At 40.3% G+C, this 19722-nt stretch overlaps 1 protein-coding gene across 4 annotated transcripts in view; it reads left to right on the forward strand.

Moving 5' to 3' along the window:
* Positions 1 to 1474: 1474 nt before the first annotated feature.
* The window catches only part of PANK1 (pantothenate kinase 1), a 32023-nt gene continuing 13775 nt past the window's right edge, over positions 1475 to 19722 (forward strand). For 2 of the 4 annotated variants that reach the window (XR_015793548.1, XM_007435323.4), the window contains exons 1-3: positions 1482 to 1967; positions 13948 to 14300; positions 17423 to 17676. Coding sequence is in view for 3 of the 4 variants with exons in the window: in XM_007435323.4 (XP_007435385.2) it covers positions 1727 to 1967; positions 13948 to 14300; positions 17423 to 17676 (848 nt within the window). In the remaining variant the exon portion in view is untranslated. Of the gene's footprint in view, positions 1968 to 2645; positions 2802 to 13947; positions 14301 to 17422; positions 17677 to 19722 lie in introns of those variants that run through there. The other 2 variants (XM_088128953.1, XM_007435324.4) reach the window with 2 other exon arrangements.

Consider the following 19722-nt stretch of genomic DNA (forward strand, 5'->3'; position numbering starts at 1 on the left):
TGTTGTGGTCAGCCACAGTCATGTGATCCTCCTTTCCAAAAGTTAATGGGGAAGCTGGCAGGAAGTCTAAACTCAATCATGGGAGGCTGTGCGGGTGGGGGAGACGGACGGACGGACGGTTTCTGACGCTCCCTGCCTGCTTCCCACAAGGAAAGTCTGGGGAAGCTGGCAGGAAGTTGGAAGTCGCTCTCAGTCCCATGGCATTTTTTGCCTGCCCATGGTCATTCTGTTTCTCTGTTTAGGTAAGGAAATATCTCTGAAACAATGACCCAGTGGGTCATGGGTTGTCTAGTCTTACACTAGTCTAGTCTACTCCTATGTGTATTGTTTATTGTTAAAGAGTCTATTCTTCTTTGTTGCTTGAGCTTACACCAAAGTCTTCAGGCACCATGTAGCCACCTTCAAGCTGGCTTCTGTTCTGCTGTGAGCTGCTGATCTAACGTAGCAAAAACCAAGATAGTTTTGTCTTGCAGGGAAAATGGAGGGAACGGTTGCAAGGTGTCTGTAAATGGTACCTAACTACAGTAGACTAGATGGATTTTTGTACCTTGGTAGAATGTTTACTAACAATGGGGAAATTGCAAAAAGCACAGATACTGGAAGAAAGGTATTGGGTTGGGAGGAATGAATGTTTGTCAAGAGAAGCAAAAATGATGGTAGAAGAATACATCTGTCCATTTTGTTATATGGAAGTGAGAGCTGGGTATGTCAGGAGAAATGTAACAGTAGTTAAATGCAAGGGTGTGTAAGAAAAGATAATATCAAGAATATGTGGATGCCCAACACAGAAGCAAGTAACAAGTTTGCTGAGGAGTTTGCTATTCACTCTGAGGAGTGAATAGGACCATGTGCGAAGCAAGGGGTTGAGAGGAGGGGAAGACTGAGAAAGCTGTGGTTGTTTGGAGTTGATAAGTTTTGGAAAGAGAGATGAGAAGTTGAAAGAATAAAAGGTAAGGTAGGAAGTCGGGCACAGTCTGGGGAAAGCAAGGCAGCTTTGCCAGAATAGAAACATTTGGAGATTTACAGTAAACAGTGCCGGAATACACTCGTCTTCGCTAGTTTCCTTTCTTTCGCTCGTGCCTTTATTTCCTTCCAATTCTTTCCTCCTCTTCTGCGCTCTGCCCAAGCCCGCTCGCCCCACACGGGAGCAGCAGCGGGATGCGAGGACGTGGGCGTGGGTTCCTTCTCTTGGCCAGCGAAGACGCTGAACCTGAACCAGCAGGCTGGACACGCCGGGGTCCCGCAGCGCGACCGCGGGCGGCCAGTTTGTGCGAGCCGGGCTCCTTCCTCGGGACGGAGAGGAAGGGGCGGGCGAGCAAAGGCCTCCCGCGAGCCACGCGCTCGCGCCCTCCGGGCGGGCAAAGCCCCCCGGCACCCGCCGCGTGCGGGAGGGCGAGGGAGGCGGCGGGTCACGCCCCGAATTCGGGAGACAGCCGAGCGCGCTGCGGCTGCCACCGCCCCTTTCCCGGCAGTCCTTCGCCGCGCCCGCCTTCCTCCTCCTGCGGTGGGCAAGACGCCTGCGCTTGGCGCTCGCTGCCTCGGGAGGGCGGCGGAGGCTCGTCCCGGGCGCTCGGGAGCCGCTGCGCAGAGCCGGCGCGGTGGGCGCTGCGGGACGCCGCCTCGCCTCCTTCGCTCGCGCGCGGCGGGGAGGAGGGCGAGACAAAGGACGAGCGGCGGCCTCCGGGCGGCGGCGGCGGCGGCTGCTAGCGCTGCTGCCGCCGGCGCCATGGGGGAGAGGCTGCGAGGCCAAGCCGGCGTCTCCGCGGCGGCGGCGGCGGCGGCCGCCTCCACCTGCTCGCTGCACAACGGGCTGCCGCTGCACAACGGCTTCCACCCTCTAGCCAGCAATGGCGAGGCTTCCCACCCGCTGCATTTCCGCCCGGAGCTGCCGCTGCCCGGCCACGACTCGCCGACGAAAAAAAGCAGGGCGCGCCGGAGGATGGATTCGGGCAGAAAGAACAGGCCGCGTAAGTGAGGACGAGGGAGCTCCGGCGCGGCGCGGCGCCGGGAACCCGCGTGCAGGGGGCCCTTCAGCTGGGGTTGCATCCGGCGCATCGCTGCCGGCAGCTTCCTTCGCCTTCCAGGGACCCCCGGCCGGCGTCGGTCCGTGTGGCGCGGCGGCTGCATTAAGGGAGGGGAGGAACTACCTGTGGATGAGGCCGGGACTGGGTATGCCCCGCTCACCTGTGTGTGCCGTCGGAGCGTTTAAAAGCACATTCACGTGATGAAAGGCTTGCGCAGCAAGGGTTCACTGCGTTGCTCGCTGCAAGCCCTCCTGTAATTTTGATATAACAGCACCCCACAATAGTCTCTCTTCGAGCCGTTGATCTTTCGGGAGGCGTGGCGCGACCGTGATGCTGTTTCTGTGCCCGAGGTTTGGTCGCGCCTTCCCCTTTTGCTCCCACTCCACTCCACTCCACTCCACAGGAGCGGCTCCGGGGTCTCCGATGCGCGGCGGTCTCTTGTTCCACCGCCCAACCATCAGTTCATTAAGTCCGGTCTCGGCTCGGCCAATAGGGGCGCGCTCTCGGGGCGCACACCCACTGATCCCACGTAGGCTGGTCCCCGGCTCGGCCAATGAGGAGGCTGGGAAGGTGTGGGCTGGTCTCGTGCCTGCTCGGTTCGGTGCAGAGCGCCTAAAACGAGGGATTTCTCAAGGTATGGGCTGTATAAATGCGCCCTCGATAAAGCGCTTTGCCAGTTGTTGGAATGTAAAAGTCACACAGACTTGGATCGCCTGCTTCAAGCCAACTGTGCCTTTTAGTAACTCAAAATGAGGCTAATCATTGACAGGAAACATTGTAAGTAAACGACACTAATGTTAAGGCGACCCTAGTTTTCATAATCAGTATGGTTTTCTCTGTCATTGGCTAATTGTAAGAATCTTTATTAAGGAATGAGGAAGAGTTTGATTAGGCAGCAGGGATAACTGTCTGAAAGTTACTGTGCTTGGGTAAAAAAAAAAAATCCTATCCCTTCAATACTATAAAAGCCAATGTATTTCTCAAAAATCGGTCTCACCAGCCTTTGTTTTGGGGTAATGTGTGTGGGTGTAGCAGCTTCTTAAAAGTTCAGAGCACTTTAGCATGATAATCCAAAATAGTAATTAGAAGTACGGAGTGTTGAGTATTGTAAATATGCTCTAAAAGGGCTGTGGGTGCATGCTGCTAAAACAACAAAATTAAACAGCTTGATCCGAAGGATATTTACTTGGAAGTCAGACCCTGTTTTATTCAATGTGGCCATTGAGTCAGTATATTTAGATTTAACCCCATTGAGCTGAAAATATTTGATACAATTTTGATGGCTTTTTTTGCTGGGTTTTGAGAAAGATCAACTGCTTTTTCAGGCAACTGGCTGAGCCAAAAAATGTTCACTCATCCTTTCACTGAAATGAAATGTTTAAGGTATTGTTTTCTCATTATATTCTGTGATAGGTTAGGACTGTTACAAGGTAATGTGGGGTGTTTTTTTTAAAAGAAAGCGTAGTCCAAAGCTGGATAAAACAAGGAAAGGTTAAAGAAAGTAGAGTTCCCATTAAAACGATGTACATGAAGATTTTATTACCATTAGAAGCATTTCTGGGAATTGTTACATTTATTAGAAATGTCTCTGATAGGTGGACCATAGAGACTTGGGGTTTAAATCCAGCATTTGCTCTAGAGATTGGTGTTTTTCATTTAATACTGTGGTATCCTATCTGTGATGATTACTTCTGCACGTGAAAGAACCCCACTGAAATTAATGGAGCTCTAGCCTTACATAATATTTTTTTTAAAGTATTACAAGATTTTAAGCATGTTCATCTTGAAGTGAGTCCTTTGGAGAAGCTTAGCAGTGTAACCTAAGTCTGAGTTTCAAAAAATCCTCAAGGAAAAAGAAGGAAGTAAGCATTTTCAGAGCAATCCTTTATTCTGTAGCAATTTAAATAGGCCTGACTTTACGGACTGCGTGGTCACTTCAGTGCCAACTAATTTTTTTTGTTTTTTTCCCTTGGAACGGGTGAGAATATATTTGTGGTATATTCTCATATTTATGCACTCCCATTATAGTAATAAAATAAGGCTGATACTGCTTTTTTATTATCTGAAAAACGATCCTATCTGCAGCTGCTTTACAGTGGTATTCTATTAGTAGCTTGTTTTTCATTCATTCGAATACTGGTAGTGTAAATTTATCTTATTTTTCTAACTTCACTGTGCATAACCTTTAAAATAATTTAATATTTGTAGCTCTTGTTTGCAGTTCTCAAATTTTTGTTGTCATTAGGCAGCAAAGCTAAAAAGAGCTTTTATGATTTTAGCTTGTACAATTGCTGGTGGTGTTTCCTTTAAATCCTGTGTTTAAGAATAATAGTATCATGTGGTCTTCAGCTAATATCAGCAAACAGTGGAGGTTTGCTGATATTAATCTTAATCTACATTGAATGACAGAATTCTTTGTGAAGGATGGTTTGAGAGCTCCATGGGTAAAGGACTTTAATTAGAAAAAAATATTAATTTACATTCCGCATTTCTAAAGACAATAAAAAGAATGAGAAGGAGTAAGGAAAAATGGTGATAAAACTTCTAAACTGAGATTCCTAGAGGATTTGGACTATTTATATTGAATAACAAAATAAGGAGTTTCCACTGAAAAGATCTGTGTAAAATGCAGTAGTGAATAATCTGATCTTTCTGGTTTGGTATGATTATTTAAAGGTCAGTGTTAAAAAGGGGCTTGCTAGTTTTGTATGTGAAAGTGCATTACAAATTACATGAGGTAACTTGTGGTGATTGCAGCTTAATTATGAGACTACCTGAAATCCATTCTTGGAACTCCAAGTTTGGTTACTTGTATTATGCAAAAGATAATTGCTGTCATTTGTTTTTTAAGTTGAGGAGGAAGAATTGTCTCAGTTATATGCATGAAAGTCCCTTCAGGTTTTATTTAGTAATAGTAAGCATCTAATAGACAGCCAGTTTGATGAAATGGTTTAAGGTGCTGGACTAGAAACCAGGAGATGGTGAGTTCTAATCCTGCCTTAGTCATGAAAGCGGGCTGGGTGACTTTGGGCCAGTCCCTCTCTCTCAGCCCACCCCACCCCATAGGGTTGGTGTTGCCAAGGAAATAGGAGATTGGGAGCATTATGTATGCTCCTTTGAATTGTACAATATAAATGCAGGATAAAAATCTAATAATAATAAAGCACTATCGACAGTGGTGGAGACAGTGTTAATCCAGGATAATGAAGGGAATATTATTCTCCAGATTCATGCTAAAGAAGTGATTAAATGTTTGCTTCTGGTGTTAGGACTGAAATGGCCTTGTCAGTTAGGGTGACCAGGTGATCATTATGGAAAGCATCTGATTTTCTAACTGATTATGCCCAGCCTATTAAATAGAATCTGTTGCAGTAGCTCTCCCGAGAATGGTTGCGGTGTAATTGTTGTGGATGTTGTACAGCCAAACGTGTGTCCCAAAGAGGAAGAAGAACGAGTTCAGAAGTAGCTTCCAACATCTCAGAGCCTTGTTTTCAATGAATTGACCCTTTGAATAGCTGGGTGTTACCCTCGGAGCTTCACCCTTGTACACGAGAGAATGCCACCATGTGCCTAAGGCAGAAAAGACACAGCATTGTGTCCCGTGTGATAAACCAGAGCACTTACGGCTGATGCCTACAAGTTGACCATCCCTGTTCCAGTATAATGTTAGATCTGGATGTGTATCTTTCATGTTTTCCCCGATGACACTTTTTGAAATGGCAGCATGGGACCTGCTTTTCTTGCTCATCTAAACAAATATCACTTTTAAATGTTTATGTGGAAAGTTAGTGCAGATGACTGAGCACAAGCGATTCCCTTGAGAAGAATACTCACTAATTTTGCTGCAGTTTTGGACATCCCTTTTTCTGGTGTTGCATCCACACACCCAAATTTAACTATTGTATACAGTAAGCAAACAAGCACGTTCTCTGGTGTAAAATAGTGCTGAAATTGATATCAGAGGTTTGTGCTCTCAGTTACATTCTTGTAAGCTATGTTAATTAATTGGAGAACTACTGACTTCTGATTTAATTCCAACCTTGGCTTTCAACACAGTCATTAACATCTATAGGAACCCCCTTTCCCCATGCTGCATTAAATAAACTCTTTCTTGTATTTTGAAAATTATAAATAAAAATGTTAGTAAAACATATGTAGTTCATAACAGTTCTTGGCAACACTTGGACTTGTCCAAAGGTGTGCTCATAAACTGTGTTAAAGATTCTCTTGCCTTGTCCATTAATGAACTTTCCTCTATATAGTTCAGCTGTTAGCATCTATCAAGTTAAATGACCCTTGTAATGTTTTGGATACTTTCTGTTTACTTAGTCCTTGTTGTGATAGAGGTTGCAAATGTGTACAATTTCAGATGCAATTATGTTCCTATAATTGAATAGAAGATTTTTTTAAGCACAGAAAACTTAATATTGGGGGAAATGTTTTTAGTCTAGCCTAGCTTTCTTCCTAAATTCTTTCCTATGTATAAGATTTTTTTCCCATAATAGATAATTGCCATCCTATGAATTCCATCCAGCAGGCTTATGCAACAGCAGTTAGACCCAGGATTACTATACCAATGTGAAGTGAATCTTAGTCCATAATTTTCTTTGTATTTACAGGACGCAATTTAGATTTCTAACATCCTGTAGTGATGCTGAGTATCATATTTATGCATTATGCTGTTTAATACTACTGAACTGTTTTAAATATAATCTGTTAGAATCTTCACATTACATAGTTATCTTATGATTAATTTTATGCTGTCCTGTTTGAATACTGTAGTGTGTAAAACTGGATTGTCTTGCACCAATGCAGGTTTTATATCTGATAAAACAATAGTAGTGTTGAGTTTCTTCTCCTCCCATCTCTCAGACTTTTATTAATATTATGGGACAAGGTTGGTGAATTCCAAACTAGTCCTTCTGAGCAAAAGAAAATCAGTTCTACACAATGGCATCTTAGTGTAATGATTAAGGATTGTGTTAAACATGCAACTGGTAAGAAACAGTTGCTCCTTTTGCTTTATTTTACTGGGAGTTGAAATATTTCAACAATAAAAGGCACATGTTTTTTTTTAAATGAGAAATTACAAAAGGGGGAAATTTATCCTAGGTCCTAGAAATCTTGCTGTTTTAAAGGCTACTATCTAGTGCTTTATTTCATCAGAATGGAAGGTAAGTGCTTACAACAGTGAACACCAGATTCTTGCCTTCCTATTATTCCCAACAGTTAGACAAATGAATTGGAGAACATGAGGTTAGGGTGACCTGGAATAGCCTAACTTCTGGCTTGTTATGAATATAGCCACGTGACTGCCAGACATGAAAGAAGAAAGTAGAAATACACATACATGCATACATAGATACATACATAGCAAGTCTAGCTCTGTCGTACTGTTGTTTATTTTCCTTGGCTCAGATATGGGTATTACATAAGTATAATTTGAATTGGTTTCATGAACTCAGTGGGTCTTCCTTTGCCTTATGTGCCTTCTGGAATAATACCAAGTTTGGCTGATCAGGATGGAAATTTATCCCTAGAAAGTTGTTTTTTACCTCTTGAAATGGGTCTCTGTGCTTTGAGGGTTCCATCCATTGAAGTTTCTAGGTAGATAATTTGGTTTCAGTTGAATATTTTGCCTGGGGCATCATACCAAATTAATCTCTGGCATCTTTCCCTATTTTTGTTTGCTGCCTACTAGGGACCTGTGTGTTTTGCCCAAGGAAAACGACAGATCTGGGTTGCAGCCAATCTGTTTGTATTCATCAAGAAGTATCAGCCACGCTCCTGAATCATAGTTATAATCTGCTACGTGCATCATTTAGCAACAATGGATTACTTCATCATACAATCTATGTCATGTATTGGATCTAAAATGCAGAGAACATGACCCACCATTAGATCTAATGTGGACTAAATATTGAACTGGTTATTTATATCTTCCCCTGCTTTTGTACCATCTAGATCAGTGTTTCTCAACCTTGGCAACTTTAAGGTGTGTGGACGTCAACTCCAAGTGCTGGCTGGAGAATTGTGGGAGTTGAAGTCCACACATCTTAAAGTTGCTAAGGTTGAGAAACACTGCTCTAGAGAAACAAAAAGTTCTGACAATCTTGAAAGCTGGAGCATTTCTTGGTGATCTTTTATTTGGCCCTGGTTTCTGATCTGGAGCGTCTAATTCAGAAGAGTACAGAAATGGACTCTTCCTTATTGAACAAACCAAAACTCTGTAGTTGTTTTTGAGCATTTGTTGTGGGCCAAGAAGATAAGTCTTCTATGGTTTTTTTTACCAGTTGTGAATCATAAAATATAAGGAGACAAAAGTGAGCTCCAGTACAACAGTGTACTGAATTTCTCTGGAAAACCTTGATGATGGAAATAATACCGATCTATCAAGTTTTCATAATCCTTTGACTTCAAGGTACACAGTCCTCAGACAGTGTAGGAAAAGTTTGCTGAACAGATAGGCCAGGATACTCTAACATGCTATTATCAAATGTGGTGATGCCAAGTCCACAAAGCATGAACCAATTAACATAACTGCAATACCACCGGGCAGTTGTCACTTGTGTACTGTAATCTCTCTGCTGCCCTCATGTGGATTTTAAAGCTTGTTTGCCCTTGGTAGGTCATTCATATGCTTTCTCTCCCTGGTTCAGATTTCTTTGTCTTGGATTAATAGTTTCAAGTTGTATAGTACATAACGTAACACTGACATAAAGGCCTGTGTTTGTTTGTGCTGATGTTAGCATGCATACCAAAATCTGCTTCGCTATGGGATTGTGAGGGGCAAAGCACAAGTAATTTATTTTGCCTAGCCTAAGTGGGAAAAAAATAGCTTTTTAAAAAATGTGAAGAGTGCAAACATGTCATTTCACTTCCAGTGTTTCCTGAGGAGAAAGACACGCACCTTTCTTCCTGTAGCATAGTGCGTGTTCTCCCAACTAGGAAATAAAACCCCATTTCTCCACTATTGCACAGAGGACATAGTGCTCCATTTGCTCAGTGAGCATTTCTACTATGGTTGCTTGGGCAGGTCTAGGTAATATGGTGTCTGTGGGCAGCTTCCATGGTGCTTACCAGGCTCGCTAGTTGACAGGGGTGCTTAAAAGTTTGTGAACCCTTTTGAATTTTCAATATTTCTGCATAAATATGACCTAAAATGTGATCTATTCTCCATACACATCGTAAAACTAGATAAAGAGAACCCAGTTAAACAAATGAGTAAAAAAAAATTATACTTGTTCATTTGTGTGGAGAACAAATCATGTTTTAGGCCTTATTTATGCAGAAATATTGAAAATTCAAAAGGGTTCACAAACTTTTAAGCACCATTGTACTTGACTTTGTAAAAGATTGCATTGATTAGAAAAGAGCCCAGAACACAATCTTCTAGAACAGGGGCTTTCAAATTTTTTCAGGCCACAGAACCTGTTAGATTAAAAACAGAACCATTGGATCAGAGACAAAGTATAATAATAGAAAATTGGCTTTGTTTGAATGAACTTTTTTTTTTTTTTTGCTATTAGTTTATCATAAACCCCATCAAGTCTGAAAACCCTGTTTTAGTATCATTCTTACTTACAGTAATGTCTCTGGGCCCCACATAAATGCTGCATGAATTTTTAGAATATAAAAAGAATGAGTATCTTCAGCCGAGTGCTAATTTGTTTAAGGAAAAGAAGGATAGAGAAGCTGTCATAATAAGAGATCATCATAGGCTAAAGTGGATAGTTTTTAACCAGTTGGCCATCCATAAATGGATGTTATGTGACTGGGCATACCTATTATGACAGCATTTTATGATTGTGCAAGCAACTATTTAGTGAGAGTGTCCACAACATGCTCTCTAAATCTCAAATATGCCTTCAGAGCTAAAATGTTACTTATCTCTGCCCTACTTTGCCTGACCTGTGGTTCTCTTCCAAAAACAATATGGACACAGCCTAATGCTTCTTTGCATTGTCAGTCTTCCGTAATAAGCTGATGGTGAATTTTGAAAATCCTGGTGTTAAAATTCATTGTGCAGAGGTGGTTGTGAGGTACTGACATTATTAGACATTTCCACCCCCAAGTAGTACAGAGAGATCTTTCACATAAAGCCATGGATTTCAACAGATTAGGTCAGAGTGAGCAACAAGCAACTCCTACACTACATGCTTCCTGTGAACACTTTTTTGTGGCTTTCAGCTATTACGCTATTGAAGTTTGGTGACAAATGGTCTAATGGTGGAGACATGGTGTCCTCAGGCTAAACGCAGTTTAAACAGTATATATTTAAACAATTCCCAACCCCCCAACCCCAAAACTTAGCCTTGTACAGTTGCATGATGTCTTTGATAGACCATTCCAATTCTTGACTTTCAACAAATGAGGCTTCTGATGTAACCTTACATAGAATTTCAAGCTTGTTCAGTCTTATGAAATCTGACGAAGTAGATGACAGATATATTGCACCTCTTCATTTGGGGGAATAACTGTTGCCAGATATACTGTTTTTGTGTGGAGCTAGTGAATTTGTGCTTGTCTGTATTTTGAAACACTAATTAGCCTTCTAGAAACAGGCAACTAAGTGTGATTTTTGCATGTGCTTTGACAAAAGCATGTAATTAGAGGCCCCTATAGTTGAACAAATAGGATTTGGATAAGGCTGTAATGAAATTCAGTCTATGGAGTTTAATGGGCTATAGGGCAATATTGCTGGGGTCTGTTTGACCTTGGCAGTGTTTAATCAAGATATTTTGCCCTGTCAGCTGGCCCCAGATTTTATTTAACGTTTAAGAGGCAACTCCTTGGCCTAATCCATGATGCTACTTACATATGTCCTTCAGGTCATTGTTCCTCAGAAATTCCAAACAGAGAAAGAGGTATTTTGGCTCTATAGTTGTCGAGAAGGAAAAATGTGTATAATTAATTCTCCTTCCCATCTGAGACTGTGAGAAGAGCAAGAACTGTAAATGTCCAAGTTCAACAGGGCATGATTAGAAATAGTCACATGGATGCTTATTTTATTATAAACTACTTCAGGAGTTTTTATAGGAAGCAGCATACAAACGTTGAAGTGACGTTAATACTAAATCCTCCTTTTACCTGTTTTGGCTTCGAGATAACTTTCCAGTTAGGTAGATTTTGGCATATACTGTATTGAGATATTTATTGCAGAAGCATCAAAGGAACAGAGAATTTTGGTATAATTGCAGTAGAATCTAGAAGATTTCGGCCTGCCAAATTAGCAAGAATGACCTTTCACAGCTCTGTTTGTTGCTGCAACTATGGCATACTGAAACTCTAACCTATTAGGATTTTTCTATACTGTATTTTTATGATATGGATGAGAATCGGGAGCCCAAGTGTAAATTCTTCTAGATTGAGTGGCAAGTGCACTATCAGCAAATTGGACTTTGCAAAACTACATGTATTCAAGGGACATAGAATTGTGATGCCATGTAGCTGGGTCTTAGTTTTTATATGAAATGTATGTTTTTAATGTTTTATCAATGTAGAAAGCACAACTTTTTGAATGTGTTTATACATGTTTGTAGAAAAGCTAATCAAAAGCTGATTCCAAAATACAAGATTCCAAGATAAAATCCAGTCCCTATATATTCCCTTTTTCATGGAGAAAGTCAAAATAATGTTGTCTTCAGAGTGTACAAGTTGCAATACTTCATGCTGTAAATCACTGATGGTTTCTGCAAGACTAATTTCTCTTTCCTTCAACTTAGCTATCTCTTGTTGACATCCAATTGATAGAGGGAATATTGAACTATGGGTTTGTGTGGCAAAGGGTGAGAAGCCTTCTGCTGAAATCTGCAACTGTCTGTAGCCCAAAGAGGATGTTTTGGTTGAAAGTAGATTAGCTTTTAACCCTGTCCATTCAGAAGATTTGTGGATGATGATATATACTCTCCATCATTGTTGGGAGCTTAAAACCAAAGGTGCAAGTTTTTATAGTCTTACCCTAAATTTTTTGATTCGGTGCAAAAATTGGGAAACCTAGGTGCCTTGAAATTATTGACAAACATTGGACTTTTGCCCATAAGATTAAGTCTAATTTGTTGCCCTAGGATACCTTACTGTTCTTCTACTCAATTCTGATTTAAGTGCTACCTTATACCCATCTCCTATTTCAGCTAGCATTGGCAGCATGGAATCACTGGAAACCCCATATGTCCCCATTTATGTAACATCTGCATGCTAGTGTGGCTGCAGTGTGCAACTCTGGCGAAGCCGTGCTGCACGTGGCATAGAGATTAGTGGGAATCAGAACCTTTTCAACTTGGCAATCATTGGAATATGTGCATGAAAGTAAACTGCACTGTATTCAGTGGGGTGTTCCTCCTGATGAATGCATATAAACTTGCAGTTGAAGCTTTATATATACTATGCGACGTGTGATCATGGATTGATGGTTTCTGGCCGCCTAGATATAGCACCGACTTGTTAGATTAACCTATGGATTTTAAGTCCCTGTACAGTAGCTACTATAGCACAACTTCTATACAGTATTATGTAAATGGACTCTACAATACTGATGAAAATTTTCTTTTGATAAGAGGTTGATATTTCCATGTGATTGAACGTGGAGCAGTTGGTTGCTGCAAATGTATTCACTACACCCCCCTGTAACAGTTGTGTCAGTACCAAAAATAGAAGAACAGGGACTATTTTGAGAGTGTTGTTTCCTAATGGAGAGAGACAAGGAAAGAGATCACCGAAGTGTGGCTATCTTGTTCCTTCTTTTCTTTTCCCTTTTTAGCCATGCTTGCTTCAGTAATTTTAAGAAACAAATGAAATAATTGGTATATCGCTGCTGGGTCGATATTTGTAGAACATTAGAAATAAGCCTTGTAATAAATATGTCATTTTATATTTGCATTGTTCCTTTAAAGAAAAGTAGACTTAGTTGGGCATGGACGAATGTGCTACTCCTGTGAGGGCTGCCATCTTTAATAGTTGAATAATGAATGGGCTGAATTCCAGAACAGACATATCTGGATGCTTTCTTACATGTAGCCTTGCTTTCATCAAGCAAGAATCCTCTCTATGGTCACGTTCCATTATATTGTTATTATTGTTAATTTCATTTTAAGATTCAAGCAATTATTTTATTACCAAAGAGAAGCTATCAGAAATGTCATAGGTGTTCAGGGACGCTTGTTTTTTCAAACAGTCAATTCAGTATTAATTTGTATTTTGGTTGTGGATTGTCATGGTATTTTGCAGAGTCATACAATAAAAGAAAAGGACAGATTCCTTTTCCAAGGAATGGAGTCTTTAGTCAAGGTTTAGAAAAAGGGAACTACAGGTGAATATAATCTAAACTTTGCTGATATCGTTGTTTGAAATATGGTTATAAAAAGCAAGTTGTCACTGTGATACTAAAAAAAAATAGGTGCAGGCATCAGAAGGAGATGAAATAGGATGTCTTGAGGTCAAGGGAACTTGTATTCCTGAATGAACATATACTCTGAATTACTGTTATAAACAAATTAGTTTCTGTACTAAGTTTGCATGTCATATCCTGATTCAACATACACACATGCACAGTTGATCATTTGACCTGGCTGATAACATTGTTTTTGTTGTTAAAGGATGAAATAGGAGTTCCATTTTGCTCTGCTGAAGTGTTTTGGCTTTTCCTGCAGAAATGGTATCATAACTTAAGCTGTATTTCCCAACGTGGCATCCTCCAGATGTGGATTTAAAATTCCACAATTTCCAGCCCTTCTGGAAGCCCATCCTTATCTGGAGAATACCTGGTTCGGGAAGTTTGGTGCAGGCCATCTTAAGAACAAACCCCAAACTATAAATATTTGGGAATAATTTGGAGGGATAATAAAGGCCTCCTAACTATTAAATTTAGTATCTAAAAGTATTTAAAGTGTTCCTGCAGTAATCCTTATTTTCTTCCTTCCTCTAGCATTTCCATGGTTTGGCATGGATATTGGTGGGACCCTTGTTAAACTGGTCTACTTTGAACCAAAAGACATCACGGCTGAAGAAGAGCAGGAAGAAGTGGAAAACCTGAAAAGCATTAGGAAATATCTGACTTCCAACACAGCCTATGGTAAAACAGGGATCCGAGATGTCCACCTTGAACTGAAAAACTTGACTATGTGTGGACGTAAAGGGAATCTCCATTTCATCCGTTTCCCAAGCTGTGCTATGCACAGGTTCATACAGATGGGGAGTGAAAAAAACTTTTCAAGCTTGCATACCACACTTTGTGCTACTGGAGGTGGAGCTTATAAGTTTGAGGAAGATTTCCTAATGGTACGTGAATTTACTTTCTTTCTTGGTTCAGGAGCATTTCTACTCTCTGTGGTAATACTGCCAAATGACAGGGGAGTCATCTTTATTTTTGTCACCTGAAACCAGTAAACCTCCTCTTTAGCTTAAATACATTAATTAAGAGGAGCATTTTACTGCCCTCTTTCTTTTGTAGTGACTGGCATTGATGCTGTAAGTATGTGCTTTTCTCACAGACTTCACACATCTAGACAGCACTGGGGCGGGGGGGGTGCTATTTTGTCACATCAGCATTTGTGCTATGCTGAGACTTTGTTTTTTGTATTTTATTTGCATTGGAATTGTGATAAACCCTTGATACCACAACTTTGTCCATCTAAACTACATAGCTACCAGCCTTGTAATGCTGTTTTCCAGCAGGCTAAGCCTCTTTATTTGCAGCCCCAAAAGCAAAATTGCAAAACTTGTCATCTGAATGGTGGGCTGCTTTCAGCTTGATGATTCAGAAAACATTCAGGGTGAGCCTACAAACCTGAACTACATTTTAAGACCATAGCTTTTGGTTTCTTTTCTTTTAGAGTTGGTTAGGTGGCTGTACTTCTGCTTCCAGAAACTGAGCCTTATTAACCTCAGCGTTAAATGATTTGTGGTGTCTGTGCATCTAGAAGATGACAGTTTTTGTTGCTTTCCCCTAAATAAAAGAAAATATAATTCCCTTCATGGGTGCAAGGGTAAATATTGCTTTTAAGAAAAGTGATTGTATTTGGGTATTTCTTATATATGCTTTGAAGCCTTTAGTAGGAAGTCCAAACAGTGCTGCTTAACTCCAGCTCCTAACATTCTTCACCACTGACCAACATCTCCCTTTTCTCCTTCTGTCTTTTCATTATTGCCAAAAGTTTAGATTGTAGGTTCCTTGAAGCAGGAATGAAAAGTTATGGTGAGAACTCAACAGTTGTGTGCCTTTTATTGAGCATGCTAACAGCTTACAGTATTCAGTATGTTTCTCATACTGGCTGTTAGCCTGAGGCATAAGGTGAGGTGAGTCAGATAAGGTGAGACTTGCTGTGTATCTCTTTATGGGGGTGTGTAGTGTGCTACTGGAGATTAACACAAGCGCACACACCTTTTTTCCCCCCAGGTTGCTGTGTTTCATGCTTCCAAAGGCATCCACAGGCACCTTTGTTTGAAATGGAATAACTTAAACCTATCCACATTTTTTAGCCTTTATTAATCATCCACAAAACCCTAGCCATAGGTTTCAAATACACGTCATTCATTACGGGTAACGAATAGAGCGCTCAACAGCAGGGGTGGCAATAGAGCTGTGTCACTGAAGCAGCCCGTGTGCAGAGTTTTTGATCTTAGTGCTGATTCAATGATGCATTGTTGGTGTATTATACATGTAATTTATATAAGATGTAGGGGGTGAGAAAAGAGCACGGGAATCTGAAAGCAGGCCAATTGTGCATCTTCCTATTTTGTTTATTAGTTTAACTGATTTTGAAGTATAACCTTCATCTAGTCTTAATATTCCAACCAAGACTGGTAAGCCCTTCTGCTGCTCAGTATGACTTACTGTATTTTTCCATGAATAAGACGCCCCCAGGTATAAGACGACCCCCACTTTTCCAAACCAAAATTAAGAAATCAATATTTTAAAGATAAAGCAGAACACATTTTTATTTAGTAATTAGGTAACATTTACATGATACACTCAGTGGGAGGAGGTCCAAATTGTTTCTCTGCAGCTCTGTTTCCATGCTCTGTTGCATAACTGATTACATTCAGTTTGAATTTTGAAGAGTAAGACATTCACTTATTTATTTTTTTATTTTCCGACATCTTTATGGCTCAGAATGCTCTGACATTACCGGTCCCTGTCGCATCGGTGCACTGCCTATGCGCTGTCCACCTCCAACGGGATGTCTTCCAGTTGGTTGGTTCAGCATCAGCTGACGTCAGTTACATGAGGCTCGTGATTGGAGGAAGCCTGTTTGCAGAGCAGTTTCGCAACCGCGCGGTTCTCTCCTTAGCTTACTTCCTTGCATAAGGCGCCCTTCAATTTTTAGTGTAACGATTTTAGAAAAAAGTATTGTCTTATACATGGAAAAATATGGTATATTTAGAAATGCCACATGTTTCTAACCCAGGTCATTAGGTGAATGGTTAAAAACCTGAATGTACAACTCGTTGAGTACATATAGAATTTAGCTTATAAAAGAATTGGAAACCTTTTCAATTCTACAGCCTTAAAAAAAATCATAATTTGACAAATGGTTTCATTTTATGGAGGACCATACCAGAACTTCCTGGAATGTTAGCTGTAGTTATGTTGAAAATAAATTGCTATGCAACTACAAACTACAAAATCAGGTTAGGTTTTCACATTTAACAGACTGCTGCTGTTACAACTGCATGTTGAAGCTGTGCTTTTTTTAAGAATTAGAAATGACTTGAGGATGTTTTCTATAATATACCCCCCCCCCCCATTTTTTAATCTCATCACTTTTTTTTTCTTCCTAGCGTTTTTCCCATACGGGCAGAGTCTGCTTTTTTCCCCGGATCAACCAAATGTTGATCTGTTGGTTGCGACAGGAATTGACCAACCAGCTTTTTGCCCGAGCCTGATGTTGTGGGCTGAGAGAGAAGACTGGCCCAAAGTTACCCAGCTGGCTGTCATGCCTAAGGCGGGACTGGAACTCACGGTTTCCTGCTTTCTAGCCTGGTGCTTTCACCACTAGATCAAACATCACTACTTCTTGCAAAACATGTTATGCAGGATTTTTGAAATTATTGACCAGAGTTAAAACTGGAATGAGTGGAGTATGATCCCTCTTTCAAAACATCTTCAACTTTTTGGTCTATGATCTGAATAGAGAGACCTCATCAAGAATACTAAAAAAAAAAAAAAAATCTTGTCCTAATTCTCAGAAACATAACACATATTGACCAGGTAAATACATTTGTCAGGCAGACAGATAGCACGCTTGACTTGACACTTCCTGTGTAAATAATTCTTTAGTGCTCTAGTGTTGATCTGTTGGGTAATTCAAACAGTACAAAGTCTTCAGCCGAATGTTTTAAACTTTCTGCTGATTTTTCTGCTGTGTCAACGAGTGTTCATTTATTAACTTCTCTTCCAGATTGCTGACCTCCAGCTTCATAAGCTAGACGAGTTGGACTGCCTGATCCAAGGTCTTCTGTATGTGGATTCTGTTGGTTTCAATGGTCAGCCGGAATGCTATTATTTTGAAAACCCCTCAGCACCTGAGCGGTGTCAGAAAAAGCCTTACTGCCTTGATAATCCCTTTCCTATGTTGCTAGTTAACATAGGCTCTGGAGTCAGCATCTTAGCAGTGTATTCCAAAGACAACTATAAGAGAGTTACAGGGACCAGGTGAATATACTGTCTTCCTAAAAGAACTTTTTCCTGATGAAAAGACTCTCAACTCATTCTTGAGCTGGGAATTGGGATCCAACAACCAATAGCTGTATTTGGAATTTGCATTTTGTTTGTGGCTTTGGCACTATGAGCAACAATATACACACTTATGCATGAATATTAAAGAAAAGGTACCTTTGTGGAATAGGTGGAATAATCAGCCATTTTAGTTAAGACCCTAGAACAACATGTTAGCTAATATAAGTAAAACCTTTAGAGAAATATGACTAAATTTTTTTTTTAAAAAATTACTGAAATCAACCACTTGTTATACTTTCGTACTCAGGCCCTGAAAATATATTCTCCTCAAATCTTAAATTTGATATCTTCCCTTGTCTGTGCATTCCAAGTAGGTGCTTTATGAAACAAGTGAAAAATACACCTTTTTTATTAGATTGAGGATGGCTAGGAGCCAATTAATTTTATTTTAAATTACTTTTATTCAAGACCTGTAAAATTATAAGAGTAGTATCAATATTCAGACTAATCTAAAAGAAGAGATTCCAGCAGGCACAGTTGTCCAAATTCTCAGCTTTAAATGATGCCATGTACCTCTTTACCTCTTTATTTTGCACTTTTTGTCTGGGGCAGTACAGGTAGTCCTTGTTTAGTGACTGCTTCATCCAGCAACCATTCACAGTTACAACTGTGCTGAAAAAGTAACTTTGTGACCAGTCCTCATATTTACGACCTTCGCAGGTCTGTAAAGCAAAGGAAAGCTGAAATAAAATTGTAATGTTCCACTTAGCAACTACTTTGCTTAACAGCCAAGTTGCTGGTCCCAGTTGTCACTAAACAAGGACTACCTGTATGACTTCCAGGAATAGATTAAAAAGTTCCACTATCTATTAGAAAGTGATCAGAGTTTCTTATACGATCTAAACTTGAAGCTGAGGCATGGGGATAGAAGAAGAAAGATCTCACTAGTTTAAAAAACAATTCTGATTAGTTTTAAAACAGGAAGTGGATGTTTCCCACCTTTTAATGGCCCTACAGAAGAAATGGTCAGAGTTCAAAGCTTGCTTTGGTTTTCTCATCTAATGCTAACCCAATTAGGTGTTTTCTAGATGTTCTAGATCATGATACCCATAGTCTAGATGTTCTAGTTTTGATACCCAGAATTCCTTCCCATAGATCATGCTGATCAAGCTGACAGGAGTTGGTCCTAAATATCTGGCGGACGTCAGATTTACTATCCCGGGATTAACTGTATGCTTACAATAAGCTGTTGTTTTCACTGCTTTAGACTTAAGGAACATGTTTCCTCCTACAATGTGTAACAGGGTGTGTCAAGACAGGTTAAAGCTTGCTCTTTTTAGAAATTAAACCCTGTCACTTCTGCCCTTTATCCCATTCTGAAACAACTATCCACGTTTGGGTATAGTAGGGAAATCTTTAAAGAAGTGAGTTATCTGAATTCATTTACATTTGATTAAAGTACAGTTAATATAATTACTCTTGTGTATTTGATAACTTTTCCCACCTGTCACATTAAAAATTACCATTTGGGGAAAAAAAATGGGAAGACTTTGGGAACTTTACTCTAGGATTTCTAGGGCCCAGCAAGCCTTTATTTGTACTCTTACAGGGAATAGCAGTATTTGTATGCTATATCTCCTATATTGGCATTCCCTATCTCCCCATACTTTCTTATTTAAACTACTGTTCACGAGGTTGCATATATTATAATGATCATTGTTAATTTGTGATGATGTTTTTCTTTGATGAGTGATGTTTTATTTGTTGAATATTTATTTATGTTGGTTTTAGGCCATGATTGAATACAGAGAAAATGAGCAAGAATGTTGAAAGAAAAAGATAGAATCAGACACGCAAACTCCATTTATTTATTATTAGATTTTTATCCCATCTTTATTTTTTTTTATAAATAACTCAAGGTGGTGAACATACATAATCCTCTTTCCTCCTTTTTTCCCCACAACAACCACCCTGTGAGGTGGGTTGGGCTGAGAGAGAGCGACTAGCCCAAAGTCACCCAAC

Source organism: Python bivittatus, unplaced genomic scaffold (genome assembly GCF_059951505.1).
Source record: "Python bivittatus isolate LINGU-HERP-01145 unplaced genomic scaffold, Pbiv_v1 ctg000780_np1212, whole genome shotgun sequence".
In the NCBI taxonomy this organism is placed as follows: domain Eukaryota; kingdom Metazoa; phylum Chordata; class Lepidosauria; order Squamata; family Pythonidae; genus Python; species Python bivittatus.